This window comes from Paramormyrops kingsleyae, chromosome 6, assembly GCF_048594095.1.
Source record: "Paramormyrops kingsleyae isolate MSU_618 chromosome 6, PKINGS_0.4, whole genome shotgun sequence".
NCBI classification, from domain to species: domain Eukaryota; kingdom Metazoa; phylum Chordata; class Actinopteri; order Osteoglossiformes; family Mormyridae; genus Paramormyrops; species Paramormyrops kingsleyae.
The window spans coordinates 3,767,445-3,789,837 of NC_132802.1; the positions used below are offsets into that span (position 1 = coordinate 3,767,445).

Genomic DNA, 22,393 nt, shown 5'->3' on the forward strand with positions numbered 1-22,393 from the left:
CATTCTCCGTTCAGCCGCCTTGTTAATACCAGTTTAACATGTACAGGACCCTATCGTGAAACTATTTTCAATCAGAACGGACTTAACTACAATTAAATCCTCAATGATTTTTCTGGATTAATATCTAAATGTGTAGTGTGGCGCTTTAAAATTTGCCCCGTCAGTATTATTTTCCTAAGGGTGTGGTGAATGGTGCGCCTTTTCAGCTTGCAACTCTTTTTAAGTACTACTTAGAACATAAGAGATCATTGCAGTTGCGAATGTAATTTGAAAGTATGTAAACTTTTATCTGAAACCATTTTACGTACAGCCTATATATTAACCAGTTTCGTCATAGCCTTTCACGGTGTTTTCTGGAAGCTGACTTGTCCAGCTTGGAACTCTCTCTCCATAGTGACGTACACGGCCATTTCAGAAGCTGTTCTTCTGTGCCGATCAAAGTAACCTTGAGCTATACCTAGGAGGTAAATTGGTGGTAAATTGCTTGGTAATTTTTATTTTACGGTACATCAAAAGTTAATTTGGTTGACCTTGCTATATATGTATATAGGTCTGATTTTAAGAAACCGAAAACATTTAACTGTTCTCAGTTAAACAGTGAAGGGAGTATCAATATCTTGTGGCTAAACTGTAAAAGTTTTAATGCATTTTTGAGACCTCGCAAGGACAGTAAGCTGTTCAGACTGAAATTAATTTTCTTTCCCGGCAGATGTACATGAGCAGGAACTCTTTTAAAAGGAGCGCTTGCATCTTTTCATGTACTATACACGTCGTCATTGGTATGTTGAATACAATTGTTTAGTCTGAATTTTAAAAATATAAATGCAATGCCATGATAATGTGAACCAGATCTAAATAACAGGGAAAATGTCGATTAGATCGACTTAATAGCCTATTTGCTTTTTAAAGTTTGAGATTTAAAATTGGCGATTAACTGAGGTAGACTTTGGTCACGCATGAAAACGTTAGAAAGTATTAAGTGAATTTTTTAAATAATAGCTATATATACATATGGTATAACTGGCCACGTGTCTTACAGAAATGCAGCACGTTTATTTCCGAACTGCTTTCTTTACTTGGTCCTGTTGAAATATATATTTTGTAAAGGTTTTGGGATAATATAATATAATGGAAGTAGCTCCCCACTTTTGCTCTGGTTTAACTTTAAAAGGTATGGGCCTATTCACTTTACAATTGAATTTCACTACACAAGTACAGTGTATGTTTGCGTATGAGACAAAACTTGAAACTTGAGTTATTAACGTAGTATTGGGTTAAATATCATTTTGTAATCATAAACACCTTTAGACAATCGTTTCTGGGTCTTAAACTGAATTGAGCTGCCATCAAAGTTTTGGATTTTAGCTGACGCTGCCATGCAAGTTGTCATCCGTTTTTAGGGAATTGAAATATCCGAAATGTAGACATAATCTAATGTTATATGTCGAAAACGATAATAAAACATTGTTTACCGCACCAGTACTTTTACTTTTGTTGAAATGTAGCTATGTATGTCATGACTGTTTGCGAAGGTTATGCTATTTATTTGAATTATTAGCAAACATTACTATCCCGTGAAGTAAACAATATATGGACTATCAGTACATATAATTTTCGATTGTTCCACGTACTTAGAAACTGGTCGCAGTAGTCCGGTATGTAAACTGGGCCGGGGCTCCGTTGCACGGAGCTGTCTTTTCAGCACCACTGGCGCGTGACAGCGCTCATAAAAGAACAGCGTGACCTCGTGCACGAGCATTTAGAACAGCTTGTGCTCCTGTTTATAAAACTTCCAACAAGTCTTAAAAATCAGTTTACACGTGTCATTTATATAACAATCGTATTCTCTTTTACGCACGTACTGTAATCCCGTTTTCTCAATATTTTGTAATGGCGCAAAAACGAAAATTCTTTGGATGTTTCAGTCAGTATAGAATAATAATTTTTAAATGTAAAGCTGAAGCGGGATTTATTTTGTTAAATTTAACATGGCGTGGTCTTTAACATCAAAACTAACCGAATACCAATAACAGTGAAAAATAATGTTTATCCAGCGCACTTTAAAATGTTGTTGGTGGGTCAACTCATTCGCCACAGTTGTGTAACACCCATTAGGTGACGCAGCACAACCTTCGCCTCAGAAGTAACGGCTGAAGAGTTGAAAACGCATCCTCTTATAAACCAGTAAACTGGCATGGGAATACTGCAAATTACAAACGTTTATTTTACATCTGGGTAGCGTTACATATATATCTAATAAACGAGGCATAAGATCGTTTAATAATCACAGTTTGTCTTTTTAAATTTTTTCCCCTTTTTTATCTGGTATACGTCACTTTCAGCATCATAGCATCCGTGCTATGTACCTTGCCCAAGCGAGAACATTGCCCCTACCGGGCTGCTTCAACGCAGTCTGATTGGTTTAGGTAACAGAATTGAGAAGCCAGGATTTCACTAAGACAAATACATGCAAGGGCATCCCAACTGACTTTCAACGATAAAACAGGTACAGCAACAGTACTGAATAAAGAATACGGGTATCTCACAGAAACATGCGTTGCACAACAATGCGTTGTAGATCAATGTGGTTGCTCAACGTATTTATTTCATGTATAGCAATGGCGCTTTTCTAAAATCGACAACAACATTTATCATGGGGTAATCGTGACACCTACTTTCACTTGTGATGCTATTATTTGCGTTGCCACTGGCTTTTACATGGAATGTAATGGCAAATATTAATAGCAGAGACCACATGAAAGAGCCACCATTTCAATTATTCTCCCCCAAAATCATAGCCACTAAGCATCTCTGATTTCGAGTGGGCAAGACGCGTATTCTACAACGCTTATTGGTTTATATCACGCTTAGCTGTCTCTAAATATAAACTTTGCCCAATTGTGAGTGAGGGAGGCTTTGGAGGCGGGATGTTTTTTCATCTACGCAAACTGCATTTCATAGTTTGATTGCCAGTCATTCCTTCTTGACCAATGCATGCCGATCATCCGTCGGACTTTTCTGCTGGTCCCGCCCCCTCCTCGGCTGTCCTCGCCGTGCACGCGCGTGGTCCCCCGGTCGCGAAGAGGAGGAGGATGTGGCGCGCGGAGGGGAAATGGCTGCCGAAAACAAGCCGGAAGGTAAGAGAGAAATAACGGATTTCATTTACGCCATTTAAAAATTCTTACCTATATATAATGTAATGGTCTTAATTTAAAAAAAAAATGGGGAAGGGTGGGCGGGCGAAGTCGAGGTGCCTTTGAAAGTCATACGGCTCCTATATCAATCCTGAAACGGTTAACAAGCGAGATAACGTTGTGGGCTAGCACGCTAGGATGCTAGCTATGTCCATGCAAAAACAGAGGGACCGAATTACCAACCGGATCCGAATAACAAATCCTTCCAATTTCAGCGTTTGATATTCGTCGTAGAGTGCTAACTAACCAACTGACAGGCAAGCTGACTTGGCGTAAGCATGGCTCCGCCAACCACGAACTTCTCCCGCATGTAGCCAGCTAGCTATATTTTTGTAGCCTAGATGCCCACTTCAGTATCGCTAGGTAGCGACATGCTGTTTAATGTATTAAACTTCGTGCGATGCCGCCAGCTACGACGCCAGCTCACCGCTGTCACACCGTCATTTCAAAAGTAGAAACCGACCTCTTCGTTTTCCCCCCATTCTCAACTGCAGTAGCCGTAGCTATAATAGAAATTGAAAGCGTATGAAGGGAAAGTACAGTAACCTTGATGTCCACACGCTCGGTTTTGTGCTCGGCGGAGCGGCACAAGGCGGTGGAGAGTATCCGGAGGAGTGATTTAAAGTGTCGGCTCTGCAAACGTGATTTTCTCCCCTCCCTCCACGCCTGTGACTCGTGTTGTCCTTTTACAACCGGACAATGGAGTGCCTTGTAAGCAGCGAAATTACAATAAAACCAAGCGTGACATTTATACTGCTTAAGAGTCGGCGAGTACTCCGCATCTCCAGCTTTATGAACACGCGTCGTTTTCAGTGTTTGTTTTCGCCGTCCTTCGCGAAATTGTGTGTTTTAAAACAACTCGAATTTAAGGGTAATTACGACGTTATGGTGAGGAGAAACACGAGTGATAGACGGAATATTTCCAAAGCCGGGAGACGTTTGGAAATAGGCGAGCGCCGACAATGTGACCTCTTGAGCAGTCGATGAAACTGAACTGAGGTTAATTTCACTCACCTTGTTCAACGTTTGCATGGCATATGTAGAAAATGGCAACGATTGAAAAATGCTGTTAAAAGGAAGACGTTACCGGGCGAGATCGACGTGAAATAACGACTAATGTAAATAAAGCGGTTTACAATATTTTGAGGCGTCCTGCCTTCCGTCGCTAGTTTCACCGCGAAGAGTGAAATAAACGCGCATTTTTAAAATCCAATGCATTTGCACATTGAAATGTTAATAGTAAACTAAAGTATAATGGACGCCACAAGGTTAGTGTACCATTCGGGTCACTGTGTTTGTATGTGATTGAATGTGGTTTACGGGTATGCACCGTCGTCAGTTTCGGACTTGTGGTCTGGTTTTTTTGCGGGCGCTTTAAGATGCTGGTGAAAATTAATGCAAGGTCCGATCACTAAAAACGTCGATTGATATAGGCAATCCTTTTCAATTTTCGCCTAGGAATTCTAAATTCTAAATATGTTCCTCCATCGGATATGTGGACGACCACCAGGTGGCGAAAGTAGGACATTAACTTGTAAAAATCGTCGGCAAAGTCATTCGTTGTAATTAACCAGAATCCACGGTCGTGGTCAAAGCATGATAAAACAGTAAAATTAAAAATGTATCGGGGTTGGTAGATGTATGTTGGGAACAGATGCTGAAGTATGGAGCAGCGGGGAAAAAAAACCTAATTTAAAATGGCTCATTCTGTGATCATTAAGCTGACTTGATTCCCCGCGTGCATTAATATTTGATTTATTCGGAAAGTGAATTTAAAATAAACATACCTGAATCGCAGTCTATTTCTATTTATTATTAGGCATTGCGTGTACTTTAATGTAACGTTTATTGCATGTAAAAACCTGTATGCAAAAACGTAGCGATAAAAAATTAACGAAACAACTGGAAGCCAATATAACATCATTAGAAATGTTCTATTACCAAAGTTCCACAGGAGGGCGGTGTTGAGCTTTAAAAGTGAGCATTAACTTAGCATATGCTACTGACAAACATGTCTACTTCTGGAATTTAAAAGAGACATGGCCCTTTATTTAAATAACAGTTTTAATGTCATGCATACAGACAGTTTGGTCACTTGGTCCCCCCTTCTCTTCCCTTGGGACACTTGATTCTCAAAGACCTGCACCTGTATGAGAGATAGTCTAATGTAGTGTTCAGCAGCGAATTGAGCCTCTCATTGCAAGGAGGGTGGAGTTATTTCTGGCCTTAGAGCTCTATCAATAGTGGAGGGGCAGGTGATACATTATACTAGAAAGGTGACTTCCCCACTGCTCCTCACCAGCTAGGAAATGGCCTTTTACCCTGTCCCATGTGCAGGAGGTACCCCCAAAATTCAGCATCCACAAAATACCCATTATGGTGATCTTCCACTTTCGAGAGTGGAACGACGTATCTGTGGGTAAACAGCCCCTGGACAGTCAGCTGCTCTATGCATTTACTTATTTGTATAAGATGCTGGATTGTGAAAACCACCATTCCTCATCCGTGACCCCTGTGTCCTTGAACACTTGGAGAACCTTAGAGAAGGTTTTGGTGAGGTGCAGTGGGGTTTCTGTATCTAGCAGCTAACGTTGCACATTAGAACAAACAGTTTCCCAGCAGCAGGCTGTTGCCAGCACCTGTTAATCCTACCTGAAGAATTAGAGTCTGGTACTCTTGACCTGCACAATGGGATTTTTGTTAGGTGATGGGTTAGGTTAAAAGCATGCATGTGTCACCTATCATGTTTCGCAAGAAGATGAAGGTAGATCCGTATTGTTCTTTACATTAATTCAATGCGCAAGATTTATGGAATCACAATCCCTGTTTGGGCCATATAAATAGATAAGTACTTGAGCCTGCCTTTAACAAGATTAACTTGCCTCAGAAGGTGTTTAGTATTGATCCGATTGATTAATCCAGCTTACCGGTGATGAATGATGCATTGTCCCAAATCAAACTACAGCAGCACTTTGATGAAACTGATCATTGACCCTTTTGGCCCAGCTCCCATAAGGTGTGTGGGAACAGGCTGTCGTCCCTCTCGCCGTTTCCCTCTTGTCGTGTATTGTGTTGGCTCATAAGCCATTCACTTCGTGACCTTACTCTGTCTCCAGTACTTGGCTAAACAAGATTCGCTGTAGTCACTGCTCTTCTTTCGCTCGGCTCCACTGAGACTCACAAAAGCAAGCTGAGTCACTCAACACTTTAATACTGAGTTTAATACTTAATACTTTATTACTCAGGCATTTAACAGGCAGACCGTGGTTGATGAACGGCAAGTCTCAAATAGCCCTCCTCCCCTACACACTGCACACACCACCCTTTGTATGACCTTGGGGGTCTTCCTTCATATGGCTTTCAAACAGCTGTAGTTATCCTTGCTGACAGAATGCATATAAGCCATTGACGGTACTGGAGATACATGGAGGGTGTTCTCCAAGCCGGCCAATGGGAACACGTTGGGGTGCATGACGACGCACATGGGAGGGAGGAGCGTACACTGCTAATGCTCGTGCAGGGGAACTTTAAGAGAAAATCCTATTCTGTGCATGTGGGAATTGTGGAGCTGGAAAAAGTGCTGCTTCTCCTAGATGTTCTTTTTGTTCTGCTCTCTTTTTTGCTTCCTGAAGGACTGAAGAAAATACGTAATCCGGATCGAATGTACAGATCTGCTGTCTGTTATGCCGGCCATGTCCCCCCTAAGGGTGTCGGTGATGACAAAGAGATGAACAGTAAGAGTTTGTTATTAATACTGCATCTGTGGTATTGCTCGAAGGGAACGCTAGCTGGGTGATCTATTATTCATTCATCAATTCATTTATTTTCTTCTTGAATTCACCTCTCCCCCCTCCTCTGCCTGCACCCCCCCCCCTTCCTCTGGAAGGGGTTCCTGAAGCATGCTCTGTTGATTGAAATGTCTGCTTTACAGAGGCATGCTGTCAATATCACAAGCGTTGTCATTAACTAAGAGGGGCTGTGAAAAGGTGGAAGCCAAGAGATAAGGAACAGGCCAGACCTGGTGGAAATGGTTTGTCAGTCTGATTTAGCCCTGACCATTATCCATTGTGTTCAACTGTAATTTGTCAGATGGAGGGAAAAAAGAAAACATAATTGGCTTGTGTATTGCTGTATTCTAATAAAATGATTTTAGTACATGTTATGAGTGCAAAAAAATGAATGGGTGTTATTTTAATAAAGTGGTTAATCAAAAACAGAAAAAGCCTTGATTGGTCCATTACAAATCATGTTTATTCATGTGGTGGGATTCTTCTGTAATGCTATTTGGAAGCTGTGGTATGTTGTCATGCCTAATCAGCACACTATGTACTTTAACAATTACCAAAGAATTGGTTGATCTGGATAATTAAGTGAATTCCTGATAGGTGTAATTCTGTAAAGAAGTAAAATCAGATCCATTCCACTAACGTAACACTCAGCCGTTATGCTTCTTAATTAGTAATCTATGCTGCTTCAAAGTAGAGTGTTTTAATGAACATGCTTTTAGATGTAAAATAAGACGCAGCCGTGTGCTTATCTCAGACTGTGTGGCTGACAGTACTGGGTGGAAGGCTTTCCTAACTGTAATCACTTTAGAATGTGCTGGGAATTTATTGGGAATATTGCTCTTCCCCCCCAATTTCAGCTTTCATGCCTGATCCCATATTATGTCCGCTGTCCTCATATTTGATTACGCTTGAGGTACCACACTAGCTACTTCCAAAAACCTGCCCATTCATGTCCTTGGGCCACTTCTTCTGTAACCTTGAGCAAAGGAATTAAGTTGAACTGTTCCAAAAGATATATCCCACAAAATTTGTTCTTATGGACAAGTGCTCATCATCATCTCCAGATAGTAATCGGCTGCTGGGCTTCTATGTTGAAGCCTCACTTGAAAAAACTCCAAAAACACTTATTTTACTGCTCTCGTAGTTTCTTCCTTAAGAACGATAACACTGGTGCTTTTCACATGTGGTTTAGGTGCCGCACTGTAGGTTTCTCATGTAATGTAAACACTGGTGTTTGGTTTTGTTGATGACTTCCACTCAGAAGTAGTTTTGATATAATTTTGTTCAGAAGATGATGCCATTTGTATTCAAAGTAAAGTGTTAGATACAAGGAAAACTCCCGTTTTGTTTCCTCAAATTGCTCGCAATCTGACATCCCATGGAAATATTTTCTAAATTCTCTCTGTACTGTGTAAAATGTAGACACCCCGCTACTCATATTTTTATCGCATCATCCATACCTGCAGCAGGAATTTGTAATTGTAGTTAGCTGGTCTGCCTTTAAAAACTGTAGTTCTTCTGATATTTACATTAAAAGCCCCCACCCCCATTCTGTCATGAATTCATAGTCCTAATGAAAATGAAACAATAGTAAAGATGAAGTGCATCCTGGGAGTTTCATGTGACTGCCGACCATTGGCCATGATCTGCACACTAGAGAAGCAAACCAGGAGCGCACTTTTAATCATTGTTTATTCTACAGTCAAAAACATGGGGCATCAAAAGCGATGGGGTCAATTGGAGATTTGCCAGTTTTTAAAGCTAAAAGATGGCACTAATTCACTTATGTAGTGTAATCCAAAGTTGATGAATGGAAGCCCCATGGTCCTGCTTTAAATAAGCCAAATTTAGAAATGAGGTTATTATGATAGAAATGTGGTTTTTGTGGAAAGGCGTAGTTTGTCCTGTGTCCTGCTGTAGGACTGAAAATGGCTCATGCAAGATTATCCATCTCTCCATGCATCTGTCATACCATAGCATGCTTGATTGCCAGCATGTTAATTAACCAGCTATTGCATCTTGGCTGACGAATCTCAATGTTACTGTTGTGCTTCACTTGTGGTTATTTTTCCAGTCCTGGTTGTGATCACCTAGCAACAGAATGTACGTGCAGAGACTGCAACTTGACTTGGGAGTTTCCGTGCTTGATAATATGGCCTCTGGCTTTTTGGGGGATCTCATGCTCTTTCACTGCCAATATCAGGTTGTTCTGGCTTAGGATTGGTGGACTGAGAGAGTATTATTCAGATGCTCTAAATATAAACTGAGGTTTGTATTGCACTGAAGCTCTGTTAATAATTAAAGCTTTCTGAGGAAAAAAAGGGAATATTATTTCATTATTTGGTTGGCAGGATAAACTTGAAGGAGAGATTTGGGTTTATGTTTTGTAGCTTACTCATTCTTTTATGAACAGCTTAAGGTTTTTGCGGTCAGCTTTGTAAACATGCCTTAGAATTTCTAAATAGTTTATTAGTTATTTTTTTATATTCCCCATGCATTAGCTGGTCTTTCTTATATTTAGATTGTCTGCCTGTATTGGAGCTTAGTTTTATTATTATTTATTTATTTTACAATACAGTTGCATTTACTCAATGCATGATGTGATTTGTTATGTTCCTGCAGACTGATTGTGTGGTTGTTTTTGCTTTTATGCATGCATAATGATGGATTCCTTGTTGGTTTGTTGTTCATTGTTTATTTCTGTTTGTTTGGTTTGGCTATACATATTTTATGGATAATGTTTTGTGTGTTTATGTGAGTTCATGTGAGCAGCTGCTTAATGTTATTTTTAGAAAAAAAATGAACTTTTGTTATAATGCATTGCCTTCAAGTTGTGGTCTAAGTACATTTTCCAAAGATGTGTTTCTTTAAATTAAAATGTAGCATCATTCCAAAATAAGTGAATTTGAGAAACATATAATAGAAAATGTGAATTATCTATTAGCCACTAAGTCACTGTAAATAAGTGATGCGTGTGCGTATGTATATATTAAAAGTCAGAAAAGCTTTGCACTATAATTGTAGCGTGCTGTTACATGCGTTTTGTTCCAGCACAACCACTCTGCATATCTCAGACTGCTGAGTGCCACACTCAAAAGTAAAAACAGTCTGATGAAATATTGTTGGATTACAATTTGCAGGCAATAATGATTGCCACCAATGGCAACTATAGCTGTTAACTGGGTGCTCTTTTGTGGGTGTTTGTGCTGGGTGGGCGAAAGTGTGTGTGTGTGTGTGTGTGTGTTTAAGTGTTTGTTTGTGTGCCAGCCATCTAAAGTCCTTGGCCCTCAGCTGTACCTTAATTGATCCAGAGCCTCTGTTAGCACCTTCTCCATTGAACTTGGCTCATTTGCTGTTAACCAACTTGTTGCTGGCCAAAGCCTGAAGAGGCGTTTGAGATCTTAGACATTACAAATTCAGAAGCACGTGGCATGCTGGTCACCACCCCCCAAGCCCCAGAAAAGTCTTAGATTAAATTGAATGACTGGAGGTTTTGGAGGTCCTTGGAGTTGTTTATTGCCCGGAGGTGCTGTCCAGTCCTGTGTTCTCTGGAGAGCAATGGGGAAGAGGGAACAACGTGCCTTCAAACAGTAGCAGTGACATTCATCCTGGACAAAAAAGAAATAAGCAATGTTTAAAGCGTCACACGGATGACTTGCATATTATGCAGCCTTAAGGGTGCAGGTTGCGGAGCTCCTCCTTGGCACATCTGAGATTTGGATTCTTTTTGTTCATTTAGAGGGAAGCGGATAGTAGTGCTGTGGGTGACTGGGGAGGGGAGTCAGTAAAAAAGTTGTAGTTTTAACAGTAATAATTGGATTATTTTTCTCTCTCTTCTCCCTTTGGCCCTTAACCAGGGAAGAAGATTTCAAATTGAATTGGAATTGATTGATCAATTGTGGAAATGAATGTGAAACTAAGATTGGAACTGACTTCAGGTGAATTTGTGTTATAAATTGGATTGGATAACAACAATGTAATCTGTTATGCCTCAGCACTGTGTTTTTTTTTTTGTTTTGTTTCCACCATGGCCGCTTTGTCTGCAGTATGAGTGGATTGATTTTATATGAAATGAGCAGGTATTCTTGTTCAGGCTGATAACAGATATCATTGTACCATTTGCCTGTCATAAGCGCATTTTTCTAATAATGAGCAATTATGCTTTCCGACCCTTGTAGTATTGTAGTCTGTGACAGTGTCATACCCCGATATTACCAGCTAAATTTTCTGATGGGCAGCGATTAAAATAGAGCTGTTTGACTTTGTTCACAGACAGAGGAGAGAGGGTTTGCGTCAGGGAGAGTATCGATTTTAAGATTTGTTTGTGAGCCCTCTCGAGTTTTATGACCTGCACGCATCTCTTGGGTGATGCCTGGGCAAGCCAGCATGACCAACAGCGTGAGGAACGTCTAAATGCTCCACTTCGTGGAAGCCACTGGCGAAAAAGCCCTCATTGACATCCTCACTTCAGGCCCTGTACAGTGACCCAGGGCAAGGAGTTGTTGTAATCCTAATAATTATACTAATAACAGTAACAATAATAACTTATTATTACTACTTAATAAAAACATGCAGTAAAATTATTATTATTATTACTTCTACAGAATTAATTTCAGCATCCATACTTATGAGCGTTTTAAGAATGATGAGTCTTGCAGACGCACTTCATCATCCACATCCCCCAGCTATGTTGCCAGCCTTCGGTCCTCGAAGTGCAAATTTACACTGCTTACCAGGTACTGGAAGCAGCGTGAGATGAATTGCGATAACTTGAACCATGCGTCCAGACATGCAATGTCTGTGGTTTATAGTGCTGAGCTCAAAGCAAGTACAGACGCTCCTCTACTTACGAATGAGTTACGTTCCGAACGGCCGTTCACGACTTGAAATGTTCGTAAGTCGTTATTCAACATCATTTTAAGGGTATACGCAAGTACAAAGGAATAGGATGCTAGGAGTACGTACGCTACGCTGCTGCGTGGTGGGAGTAGCGGCCAGAAGTCGTACTGGGCGGAATAGGCGCACAGAAAAAAAAATGATGTTGTGGACAGGGAACGGGAGCCCCAGGAACACGATTTGGAGTTACAGTCCTCTTCGTTTGTGTGTCTGAAAGTTTGTAAGTAGGGGAGCGTCTATGTGTTTCAACTTTGACCTCCCAAGTTTTACAGTGTAGACATGTTGGCAAGTTATATGGTGCACATCTCTAATTCTAAATTAATCAATCTTAACGTGATGTCTAATTAATATATATGTGCATCTATTCAGTAATGTATTGACTGTGTAAGCAAGCAACATTCGGTTGTATAGGAAATATATTTTCATAATGTCATTAGTTTTGGAGAGCACCATAGCCAAGGGCACGTTGGCCAGAGTCAGTCTCTGCGCTGCTTCCCACTTGTAAGCCGCCATGGCTTCATTTCGCACTGCTGAAGGTCCAGTGCTGCAGCTCGAACCCCTGCCATTCCAGGGTGTTGTTCGTTTTTTTTTTTTTTTTTTTTTGGATCTTACGCTGTATATTTTTATCACAGTTTTATCATCGCTGGCTCATGTGGTCTCCATAACGTAGCAGCTCTGAGGAGGACTGCCCCGGTGTGACTCTGAGTCTGCCATGCTATAGGCAGAGACCTTACACTGCATCAAAATGCCCCAGAACCTGTCAGGGAGGCTCACAAGAACAACGCTATGCACCGTGTATGGAAAAAAAGGGGAATGAGGTGCAGTGATTATCTCATTACCCTGTTACCTCAGTTTTTGCTTCTTTTTTTTTGGTTTTATGGCTGCAAAGTTGGCTCTCCCAATTAAAAAACAACTGATGATACAGTAGCAAATAATCTTCCTGAATGCAGTCAGCAGGAGACACCTAGTTTTCATGGTGCAGATTTGGTCTTCCACTCTTGACTGCATTTGTTTTTTTTTATGCCAAAGTCAATATGCTTCAAGAAACTCATGAAAAAATAATAGACATCAACACCCAACTAAATTTTGGCAGGACTATGTAGACGGCAGTTTGTTTCCAGCCACAGACACTCAGTGATGAGCGGAGAACGAGGCTCTGGCCTGCTCCAGCATCCGGGTGTGCATCAGGGAGCCTCACAGTCCGGTGGCCGGGTCAGCGCTGTGCACGGCGCGTAGCGGGAGCGAGGATGCGCCTGTCTGCGTGTGCTCCCAGCAGCTCTGCGCTCCCAGCAGCTCTGCGCTCCCAGCAGCTCTGCGCTCCACGGGCCCTGAGCTGGACTCCTAATGAGAGGTTCGCCTCCGTGTGGGAGGCAGGATGGTGCTTTCAGTAGCCAGCTACAGAGGAGGCTTCCTCTTCCAGTCCCGGTGCAGCTCGGCCCACTACTCAGCACGTTAGGGTGCGAGCTGCAGCTAGGTTCCTGTCTTAAAAAAAACACAGACATGTGACTGAATGGTTCCTGCTGGAGGTTCTAGCAGGGGGCCGTGCTGTTGAGCTCTTTGGCAGTAGTGAAGTGCTTAACCTGAGTGAAAATGACCCTCTGTCATTAGAAGCACATTTTAAAGTAATATTAGTAATAATCATAATAGTAGTAATAACCAGTCATCATAATAAACAGGTAATTATTAAAATAATGTATTATAAAATAATGTCATGTATTCTATAAAGACTGTACTTTGCATCTACCAAAAGCATGCAAAGAAAATGTCTTTACACTATAATTTTTATGAACCTCCTGCTTAAGACTTAATAATTCAAAATAATTAATGCAAAATGGAAAACACTGAACTACAGAAGAGTGTCAAAATGCAAATAGGTAACTAAATAATGTATAATGTGTTAATCGGATTTATGGTTAATTACCACTAAATTAGAACGTGGTGACCCGTTTTTGACCACTAGGTAAGGAATCCCTGCTGGATTATATTCTCTATGTACGTTACAGGGATAGGCAGGAGCTGTTACTGTGTGACATTTCAGGCGTAATTAATTAGCATGTAATCTGACTTGAGAGAGAGGCTTTGTTTCTGCCTTAAATGTTTTATTGCATGGAAAAACAGATCCCTTTGACTGTCTGCTAATGTCCAGATTTCAAAAACTGAAATATGTAATGCGGTGCATTACATTGGATGAATATCCTTCTGATAACTTTCTACCTGTTTTTTGTGGTGGGATGTAGTTCGTCACATAAAGAATCACTTCAGATTTTGTTTTTTATTTCTTCCATCTATCACATTCCCATGTGAGATGTTTGCAGGACGTAGCTTCAATCAATCAGATCCCTTCATGTTCCCCACCTAGCCGACGTGTTTGTCTTGGCATTTATCATCGCTCAGTGTTTGAGCTGTCGTTTTAAAAACAAGCTTCTCCCCACATCTGTGGAAGAGCCTTTGAAGACTAATCAGGGATGTGCTAAAACTGTGGGAACAGCCTGAATACCAATGAAGGGTAAACACATAAATGAGTTGGAAATCCGGCTCCATAACATGTAGTAGAAGTTTGGTTTGTTCTCGTGCTCTGTAGCCAAAGCCACGCGATAGCAGTGAGCAGACAAGAACATTTCGCACACAGGAGAGGGGAAGCAGGAGGCTTTTCTAGAGCACTTATGTTGGGTCGCAAACAGCCTAAATGGAAGTGAGCCCTAGAGGGAATCCTGCTCTGAAGGTCCAAGCCAAGGATGATGTCATCATTGAGATTGTTCGGAGTCAATTACGCTAAAATTTAAGTTTCAGCGGCACTCTTCAATTACAGGAGATGGTGAGCGGGCGGGAGCGCCCGCGCTGGATTGATTTGCTGTGAGTGGACGTCTTGGCAAAGGCCATCGGAGACATGAAACTGGAGTACAGGACCTGCTGGCTCTTTCCAGGGGTTTTGTCACCGGTTTTATCGGTGGTCCAGCTGAAGCCTCTTACCAAGCCATTGTTTTCGTCTTGATTATATTCATTATAAGTGCATTTCCGACTTAAAAATTTTCATTACTTTGGTGACTTGTTGCCATTATTAGCATGTTCTAAGGAGCATCCAGCATAATATAATATTGTCTCAGTACAAAGAAGTCTGGTGAAAACTTAGCATATTATTACCAGTTTTTGCTTGTGAAGCTGTCCATAATTTGCATATATATAACTATATGTTTTCCAGTAGCTTAAGTACCTTTGCACCTGCAAACTGGTCCTAAAAATTATCATATTGGACCAATTCACAAGATCACACTCAAACAGGTGGTAGAAATGTTTTTTTTCTTCTTTCAAAATATGCTCCAGTCAGCTATATAGCAAGTAGTGCAGGTTCTCTAGCTCAGCTGTTATGTTTAACAGTTGTGAAATTGTGAGCTTTATAGTTGTTCAAGAAGAAGAAATTAGACAAATTGTGTTCTTCCTCCAACATTACTTAGTTCTAATGTTTTATCCATTAGTGTCTTGCTTTATGAGCGTAGAAGTTTCAATGGAAAGATCTTTGGTATTCTGCTTGTCCTTTGCTTCTGTTACTTTATGCAGAAATAAATGTTTATCCAGTAGCTCGTTCCCCTCTCAGTCTTTGAATTAATCTTTTTCTCTCTATATTGAGATTTTCTTTTTCTTATTGTGCCATTAATTTTTCCTTCTTCGTAACCATTTAAAACAAATCTGCTTGGAGCCTTTCGTTTTGTTTGTACCTAAATGCCACATCCATCACTTTCTCCTCTTAATTTCTATCTTTGTCTCTCTTCTCCTCTGCTTGCCACAGCTTTTTCCTGACCGCTTGTCACTGGCCTGTTCCTCATGGAGGCCAATTACCCACCAATGCTTGTGAGTGGGATGCTGTATGGAACCAAAGACTGATTGTAATTGCACACAATTTGGGTGACCCTTAAACAAACGTTTAGATGGTGTGAATCCCTTCTTAGCTGCATGGTGGACATGGTCTTCCTTTGCTTTGTTCTCTGAAATCCACCTGGGCTCTAGTATGAAAAGTCGCACAGAGATTTTGCTCCCGGATCAGGTAGCAGTAAGGTCTTTGTTAGCAGCTTGCTGCAGGGTAGGTTTATGTGTGCTTTCATGTCGTCACCCCCCCCCCCCCCCCACCCTCTTCCTGCTGCCTCACATTTTTATGATCCGTCCTCCACAGCCCTTCAGTGCATCTCGCTGACATTCCGGTGACCTCTCCAAGCTTTGCATAATCATGGTTGCCACCGTTCCCCGGTGCATCCTCTCCGAAACTTCCATACATCCGCTCCATTCGATCCCGTTTATCTCTCCTGGCTGTAGTTCCTCCCTTCACACTGGCCTGCCAGTTACCTGTCTCGTTTAATAGCCGGCAATGACGGCGTGCGAGTCGGCGGATGTATCGCGCTCGACGGAGGCTCCAGCTGGCATTTGCGGAGAAGCCGTTTTGCGTATCGATTTGGAGCGTAGCCTTTATGAAGTCCACCAAGAGCTCTTATGGAAACAATTAAAATGATGCAAAAATATAAAATGAAGATCGATGGCAAATGCCAGTCGGCATGAGCAAAGTCTATCTGTTGAATCAGGCTGCTGAACGACACGCTGTGGAGTATCATGGAGGGAGGGAGATGGTCTCGTCAAAACCACCCTGCTTAACTTGTAAGGCTCCCATAGGGCATCACATTAATTATTATTACAAATAATGGAAGATATTAATAATTTATCAAACCAAGAAAACCAGTGTGGGGAGGGGATTATTTCATTCTTAGTGTCTATTTTTTAGCATCCATTTTTTTTGCTGGCTAACAGAATGAGATATTGAGATACTATTTTAATGAGATGTTATTTGAAAAATAGGATTTAGAAAGGATTTAGAATTGAAATGAATAATAACAAATTAATACTTCATCAGTTGCTCCAGTGCACTGTGTCTGTAATTTAGCACGTTTCGTTCAGTTGATGTATTCACCAGGATGTTGAGTGGTCGATACCTGGGTAGAGTTGCTTTTATTTTTAATTGGAGAATGAGTCTTTTGCAGACGTGATGGAACTATGCAAATCTCCATAACACTGCACCGCAGCAGGTGTTCGTTTTTGCACATTGATTTGGGAAGTTTCTTTCTGTTTACTCGGAAAAGCAACAGGCAAGTAGTAGCTCCTAGTGTCAACGCGCAGAGCCATTGGCCGGCGTCCCCCCGACGCGAGGCGCCTCTCTGCGGCGAGGGTTTGCGAGGCAGACAGTGGCATGGGGGGGGGGTGGGTGACACTGCACCTGCCCCGGGGCGATGCGCTCGCCACCCCCGTCCGCAGGGCGTGCTGCGGGTCGGCTTCCGCCTCTTTACAGGAGAATGCAGAAGAGAACTGCTGTCTCCTCAGGGCTGATTATCGAGCGGCTTTGAGGTGCGGGAGGCACCTGTGCCGATAGCTGTCAGTCACCACAGGTTGGCTTTATCCGTCTGTGTCCATGTTGGTATTCAGGGTTTGGCCACACGGTCAGACAGTTATAGTGGGAAAGACATGTGACCAGACAGGGGAAAAAAAGGGCAACTGGTTCTGTGTGCTGTGAAATGGAGACTGACTGGGGGATTGAAACTGGAACCACAGCTGAATGCATTTGTTTCCCACTTAGTTTCACTTAGTTTGCCTGTCAGTTTGGCCAAAAAAAAATCAGGTTCAGGTGATTCAGTATATTTACTGTAGCAGCTCTCATAAGAGGTATTCTAGGGTACTAATTCAGAGCAAGACTGCGGGCTGTTGGTACTCGGCCATCCCCTTTAACATCTGTCTACAAAGGGTGCTGATTCTCTGGAAGCATAATCAACGCCTGCCTAATCCCAGTAGCCTACATTGCATTGTGAAAGTACAAGAACTTTTAAACCTTGTGGAGTCTCTTGATGAAACTTCTTCATTTTATGGGCACAGAGATAAGAGGACCAAGCAGGTGACCACCTCACACAGTGACACCGGCACAGAGATCAAAGTCGGTGGCTAGAACCTGGAATTAGTCAAAGCTGAGAAATAGCTGGGGTCAGTTGTCAGAGATGAAGGCTCCAAGCCAGAGATCCTTTCAAGAACCTCACAAACGATAACGGTGCTGTCAAGACTGAAACCAATTTGGAATGACAAAGAAAAAAACATTTCTGTCAGGTCTCAAGTCGGGTTGAAGTGCATCCTGGTCATCTCCATATTTCTATATGTATGCAAAGTCTGGGCTCTGACAGGGCTCACAAAAAGGGCTCTGAAAATGAGATGTTTTGGGAGAATGTTCCACATCTCTTACCAAAATCATATTACCAATGAGGAGGTGCACAGAAGAGAGGACTGTATAAAGAGCACCTGTCAGCCATTAAAAGGCATAAACTAATGTGCCCGCATCTCGCGGTCGTCAGCAAAACCCGCTTGCGGGGGACCGAGAGAGGGGAAAGGAAGCGATCAGGAAGACGCCATAAAAAGTGGGCAAGACTGGATTTCATTTACGGCCGAGGATACAGCCAGGCGGTGCTCGCTGGCGAGATCATCAGGGATGCCCCAGTGACACCGGCAGCTTATGGAATGAGGATGAACTGACACGGGCACTCTAGGTGCAGGTTAGCCTGATAAGTTCTGCCTTTTCACCGTAGGAAAAGATAAACGAGAGAACATGGATTGAAAAGACCAAGTGTACCAAAGTGTTGGAGCCACAGATGCTCCAGTCAGCTGTACATGAAGAATTACTAGGAATCACTAGACGTGTGAACGGTTGTTTTTTTTTTTTAATGCATTTATGTTTATCTACTTGATTTTTATTTTCCTTTCATTAAGTCTCTGGCAGACTGGGTGAAAGGTTTGACCCTGAGGTTTGTGGTATTGTGGTTAGTCTATCACTATTAATGCCTGTATGTTTTCAGTAAAAAGCGATGGAGGATTGACTGTCTGTTTCCTATCTGGCTCATTGTTGGGTGAGCTTGTGTGTGTGCGTGTGTGTGGGCATGCCTGTGGCGGTGTGCGTGTGGGGCGTTAAGCTTACCAATATATATACGTTAGTAGTTATAAAGCGAAGGAATGCATTCAGTACATGGCGTCCCTTGAGAAAATCCACTCCATCAAACAGCTGCCTTGTCGACTTTCGCCGGCTCTGCCGTCAGTGTCTCATTCCGTCTCTCCCGTTTCAGATGAACACGGACATTTGAAAATATACCTGCCCAAGAAGCTGCTGGAATGTCTGCCGAAATGTTCCTCGCTGCCAAAGGAACGCCACCGGTGGAACACCAATGAGGTAGGGGGCGCTTTTCGGCGCTGCGTGGTCGGGGCCACCAGTGGGCACTGTCAGCTGAGCCGCAAAGGCAGCCCGTCCACGTGACACCTCCTCTGAGGTCAGGGGAGGGTGCTGGGAGCCCCATTCGAGCCCGGCCTCAGCACACATGTCTGTCTCTTCTGCAAGAGTCCTGGGTTCGTTGCCTATTCCCCCAGTGGGGTGGGGGACACTTTCATGCTCCTAAATCCCAAAGAAAGCCACAGAGATCCAGTATACAGTGAAAACCTCATCTATCCAGATCTATCCATTTGCAGCAGAATGCTGACAAAGAATTCATTACTCGGTGGAAATACCACGATCAAATATCCTTTATCCTTTATTCCCTTAAGGTCGATTTGGGAGATATTTCAGTTTTTGTTTGTTAGTGTGTGCGAGTAATAAATCACTTTGTGGTCCCAGGAGGTGACTGGTTAACCTGCCATTTCATAACTCGAGCGAATGTTCCCTTCAGAAAAAATATACATGTATCAAGGCCACATAGCGGAATTAGGAGCTAACCACCAAAGAGGGATTTTAGCCGTTAAATAAAATGGTGCAGCATTGGCTTGCATCTGTGGAAGAAGATTTCTCACAGTGCCTCAGCAAGGGATAAATGTGGAAATGGGTTTATTGGTGATTTAAGGGTAACTTACCTATTTATAAAGTCTGCGGTTAGCTCTTGGGCATCTATTACATTGTATGAGCAGTGTAAACAGGGCATTACACCTAAGTATAAGCCAATAGATTCCAACAGCTCTAGCATCTTGCATAAATAGCTTTTTTTGTAGCTTTTCCCCCTGTATGTGTCATCTTATACAAAGAAGAAGCTTTGTTTCAGCCGTCCTTGACCTGTAGGCTGACACTTTAGAATGAGTCCATTTCTTTGTTTCATTTCACCCACTTTATCATTTAATGGAAATGAGACGATGGCCCTTGATCCCCACATTTTATTTGTCATTCACGTTCAGTCTGTTATGCGGTGTAGCACATTCCACGTGGGAGCGGCAAGCGATTGGAACTAAATATTATTTAGCTGCTTAAAGCTGCAGGGATTTTAAATGATTGCTATTGCGAGGTTTCTCCAAGGAAATTCATGAGCCTCTAGAAAAAGGCACTGCATTTTTAATACGAGCATTCGCAATAAAGCACACAAAGTCTCAGCACATTAACTGGCAGGCAACAGTATCATCAGAGGACGGGAAACAAAGTAAGCACCGGCCGTCTTTGTAATTCCTAACTTCTTAGCGGCGTTCCTTCCTCTTTTAATTAATAACAACCTCCTCTGAAACTTATTAAAGGGGAGGAACTTTAAAGCTGGAGGACTGTCACAAATCCCTTTAAGAGGGCCGGGGGGAAATAAAAAATAGCGGGTGCATCCCACATCATAAGTCACTTGTCACACTTGTGTTGGTTACCCCCTGCCGAAACCGAGGAATGACAAATTTGGAATGTCCCGCTTCAATGGTACGTCTATGGTTTGTTGTTGATTCCCCCTCTTTGATCTCAGCGTCAGAAAGTTTGTATGTAGTGACCAGCTTTCTGTGGAGAACATAGTTACCAAAAAACATGGTAACATAGTTACCAAAAAAGAGCCTTCAAACAGAGGTTTTTGCTGATAGTTTCTTCCACTTGTTATATAGAAACGTTTTTTTTTAATGGGTGTTTGATGTATTTTCCTTTTTACTGGTTTTGAACATAGATGTGCGTAGACGGCGGGTCACATTGGCGGTGGGATTCCGAGCAAAGCAGACATTTTCAGCAGCCAATAAAGGGATTGTTTAACCACGCGGCACCTTTGTTCACAGATTAACCTTCAAGCAGCAGTTGCCGGGATGCGGGTCCCTGGGGGCGGATGGGGGAACGTGGCCTCGCCCCTGACACTTGGGCCGTTTTCTGTTTGCCACAACACCTCCGTGACTCACGGGGAACGGATGAGAAGGGCAGCGGGCAGCTTGCTCTGCTGCCGCATGCTGGAGCGTTTGAGCGTTTCCCATCTATTTACATTTACTGACTGAAAAATGATACATGAATACTGAATTCATGCATCGTAGTGTTGACTATGGGTCGACTCGGATCTGTGGTGGCTTAAAGTCAAGGGAGATAATGTGTAGTCAGGAAGTGTTCGAAGGCGGGAACACTTTTTTTTCTTTTTTGAAAAATCAAACATTATAGCTCATTTGTTAATTTTGTTTGGAATCTAAATGGTAATTGTCAGATGACTTTCTGCAGCGCAGTCAAATATGTGATACCTTTGCGGAATCCCAAATAGATTTTGGAATTCATACTCGCATGAGATTTAAGCATAACATAAGGGTGAAGCCTGCTGTCGTGCATGTGCATAAAGTAGCCTATTTACGCTGATTCGGAAAGTTCCCGATCTCGCATTTTAATAACCGCATCAGCGACGGAAACGTGTTTCCTACCGAGCCATGCCTGATGGCAAAATGAGAGAGGGGTCGTCGGAAGGCCACAGGTTTGCACAAAGGCGAAGAAAGCATGGCTGAGCAGGACCATTCACCAGAGTACGTCAACGGCGAACGGTGGCATGGGTGGTAGCGAAGTGGCAGTCCCTGCTCACGTGGCCGGGATTCTGACGCTCCCGAGTCACTCCAGATGAGCGGCAGAGGGCGAGCACCGCTGATGGCAATCTTTTAATGTGTTCCTCATTCTCCCAATGCCCTTGTGTGCATTCACAGGCAGAAGTGTGCACAGGAATACATCTCGAGCGTTTGCTGGAAAATGACACAAGCCGATGTGACGAAAATGCACGTGCTGGCGGGGGCTGGAGGCGGCATGACTGCAGCTCAGAGCTGCTCCTACACATGCAGACCGCATGCAGGCCGCTCTGTCGCATGCAGGCCGCTCTGTCGCATGCAGGCCGCTCTGTCGCATGCAGGCCGCTCTGTCGCATGCAGGCCCCTCTGTCGCATGCCGGCCCCTCTGTCGCATGCCGGCCCCTCTGTCGCATGCAGGCCCTGGCGCACAGATTTTTAGATGATCTAAGGCAGATTAGAATGAAATCGTCGTCATGAGCTGATCATTTATTTAGTAGACACCACTGGAACTATTCAGGTTTGAGTTCTCAACACTGAAGAAATGACAGTATGTTAAAAAAGCATTATTAAAAGAGATTTTCTTTGAATATCTTTTTTAACACATCCACAGCATGGTAACAGTCGTGGCTTCTTTGATTAATTTGAAGTGTTTGGGTGGCTGTGCGCAACGTTACCTTTGAGATTAGATGAAAACAAGAGCAGATA

At 42.6% G+C, this 22,393-nt stretch overlaps 1 protein-coding gene across 15 annotated transcripts in view; it reads left to right on the forward strand.

Moving 5' to 3' along the window:
* Window positions 1–2,807: 2,807 nt before the first annotated feature.
* The window catches only part of camta1a (calmodulin binding transcription activator 1a), a 296,208-nt gene continuing 276,622 nt past the window's right edge, over window positions 2,808–22,393 (forward strand). For 5 of the 15 annotated variants that reach the window (XM_072713398.1, XM_072713400.1, XM_072713403.1 and 2 more), the window contains exons 1-3: window positions 2,809–3,137; window positions 6,827–6,928; window positions 19,012–19,115. In XM_072713398.1, coding sequence (XP_072569499.1) covers window positions 3,113–3,137; window positions 6,827–6,928; window positions 19,012–19,115 — 231 coding nt within the window. In that variant the 5' untranslated portion in view covers window positions 2,809–3,112. Of the gene's footprint in view, window positions 3,138–6,826; window positions 6,929–19,011; window positions 19,116–22,393 lie in introns of all 15 variants that reach the window. The other 10 variants (XM_072713402.1, XM_072713395.1, XM_072713396.1 and 7 more) reach the window with 3 other exon arrangements.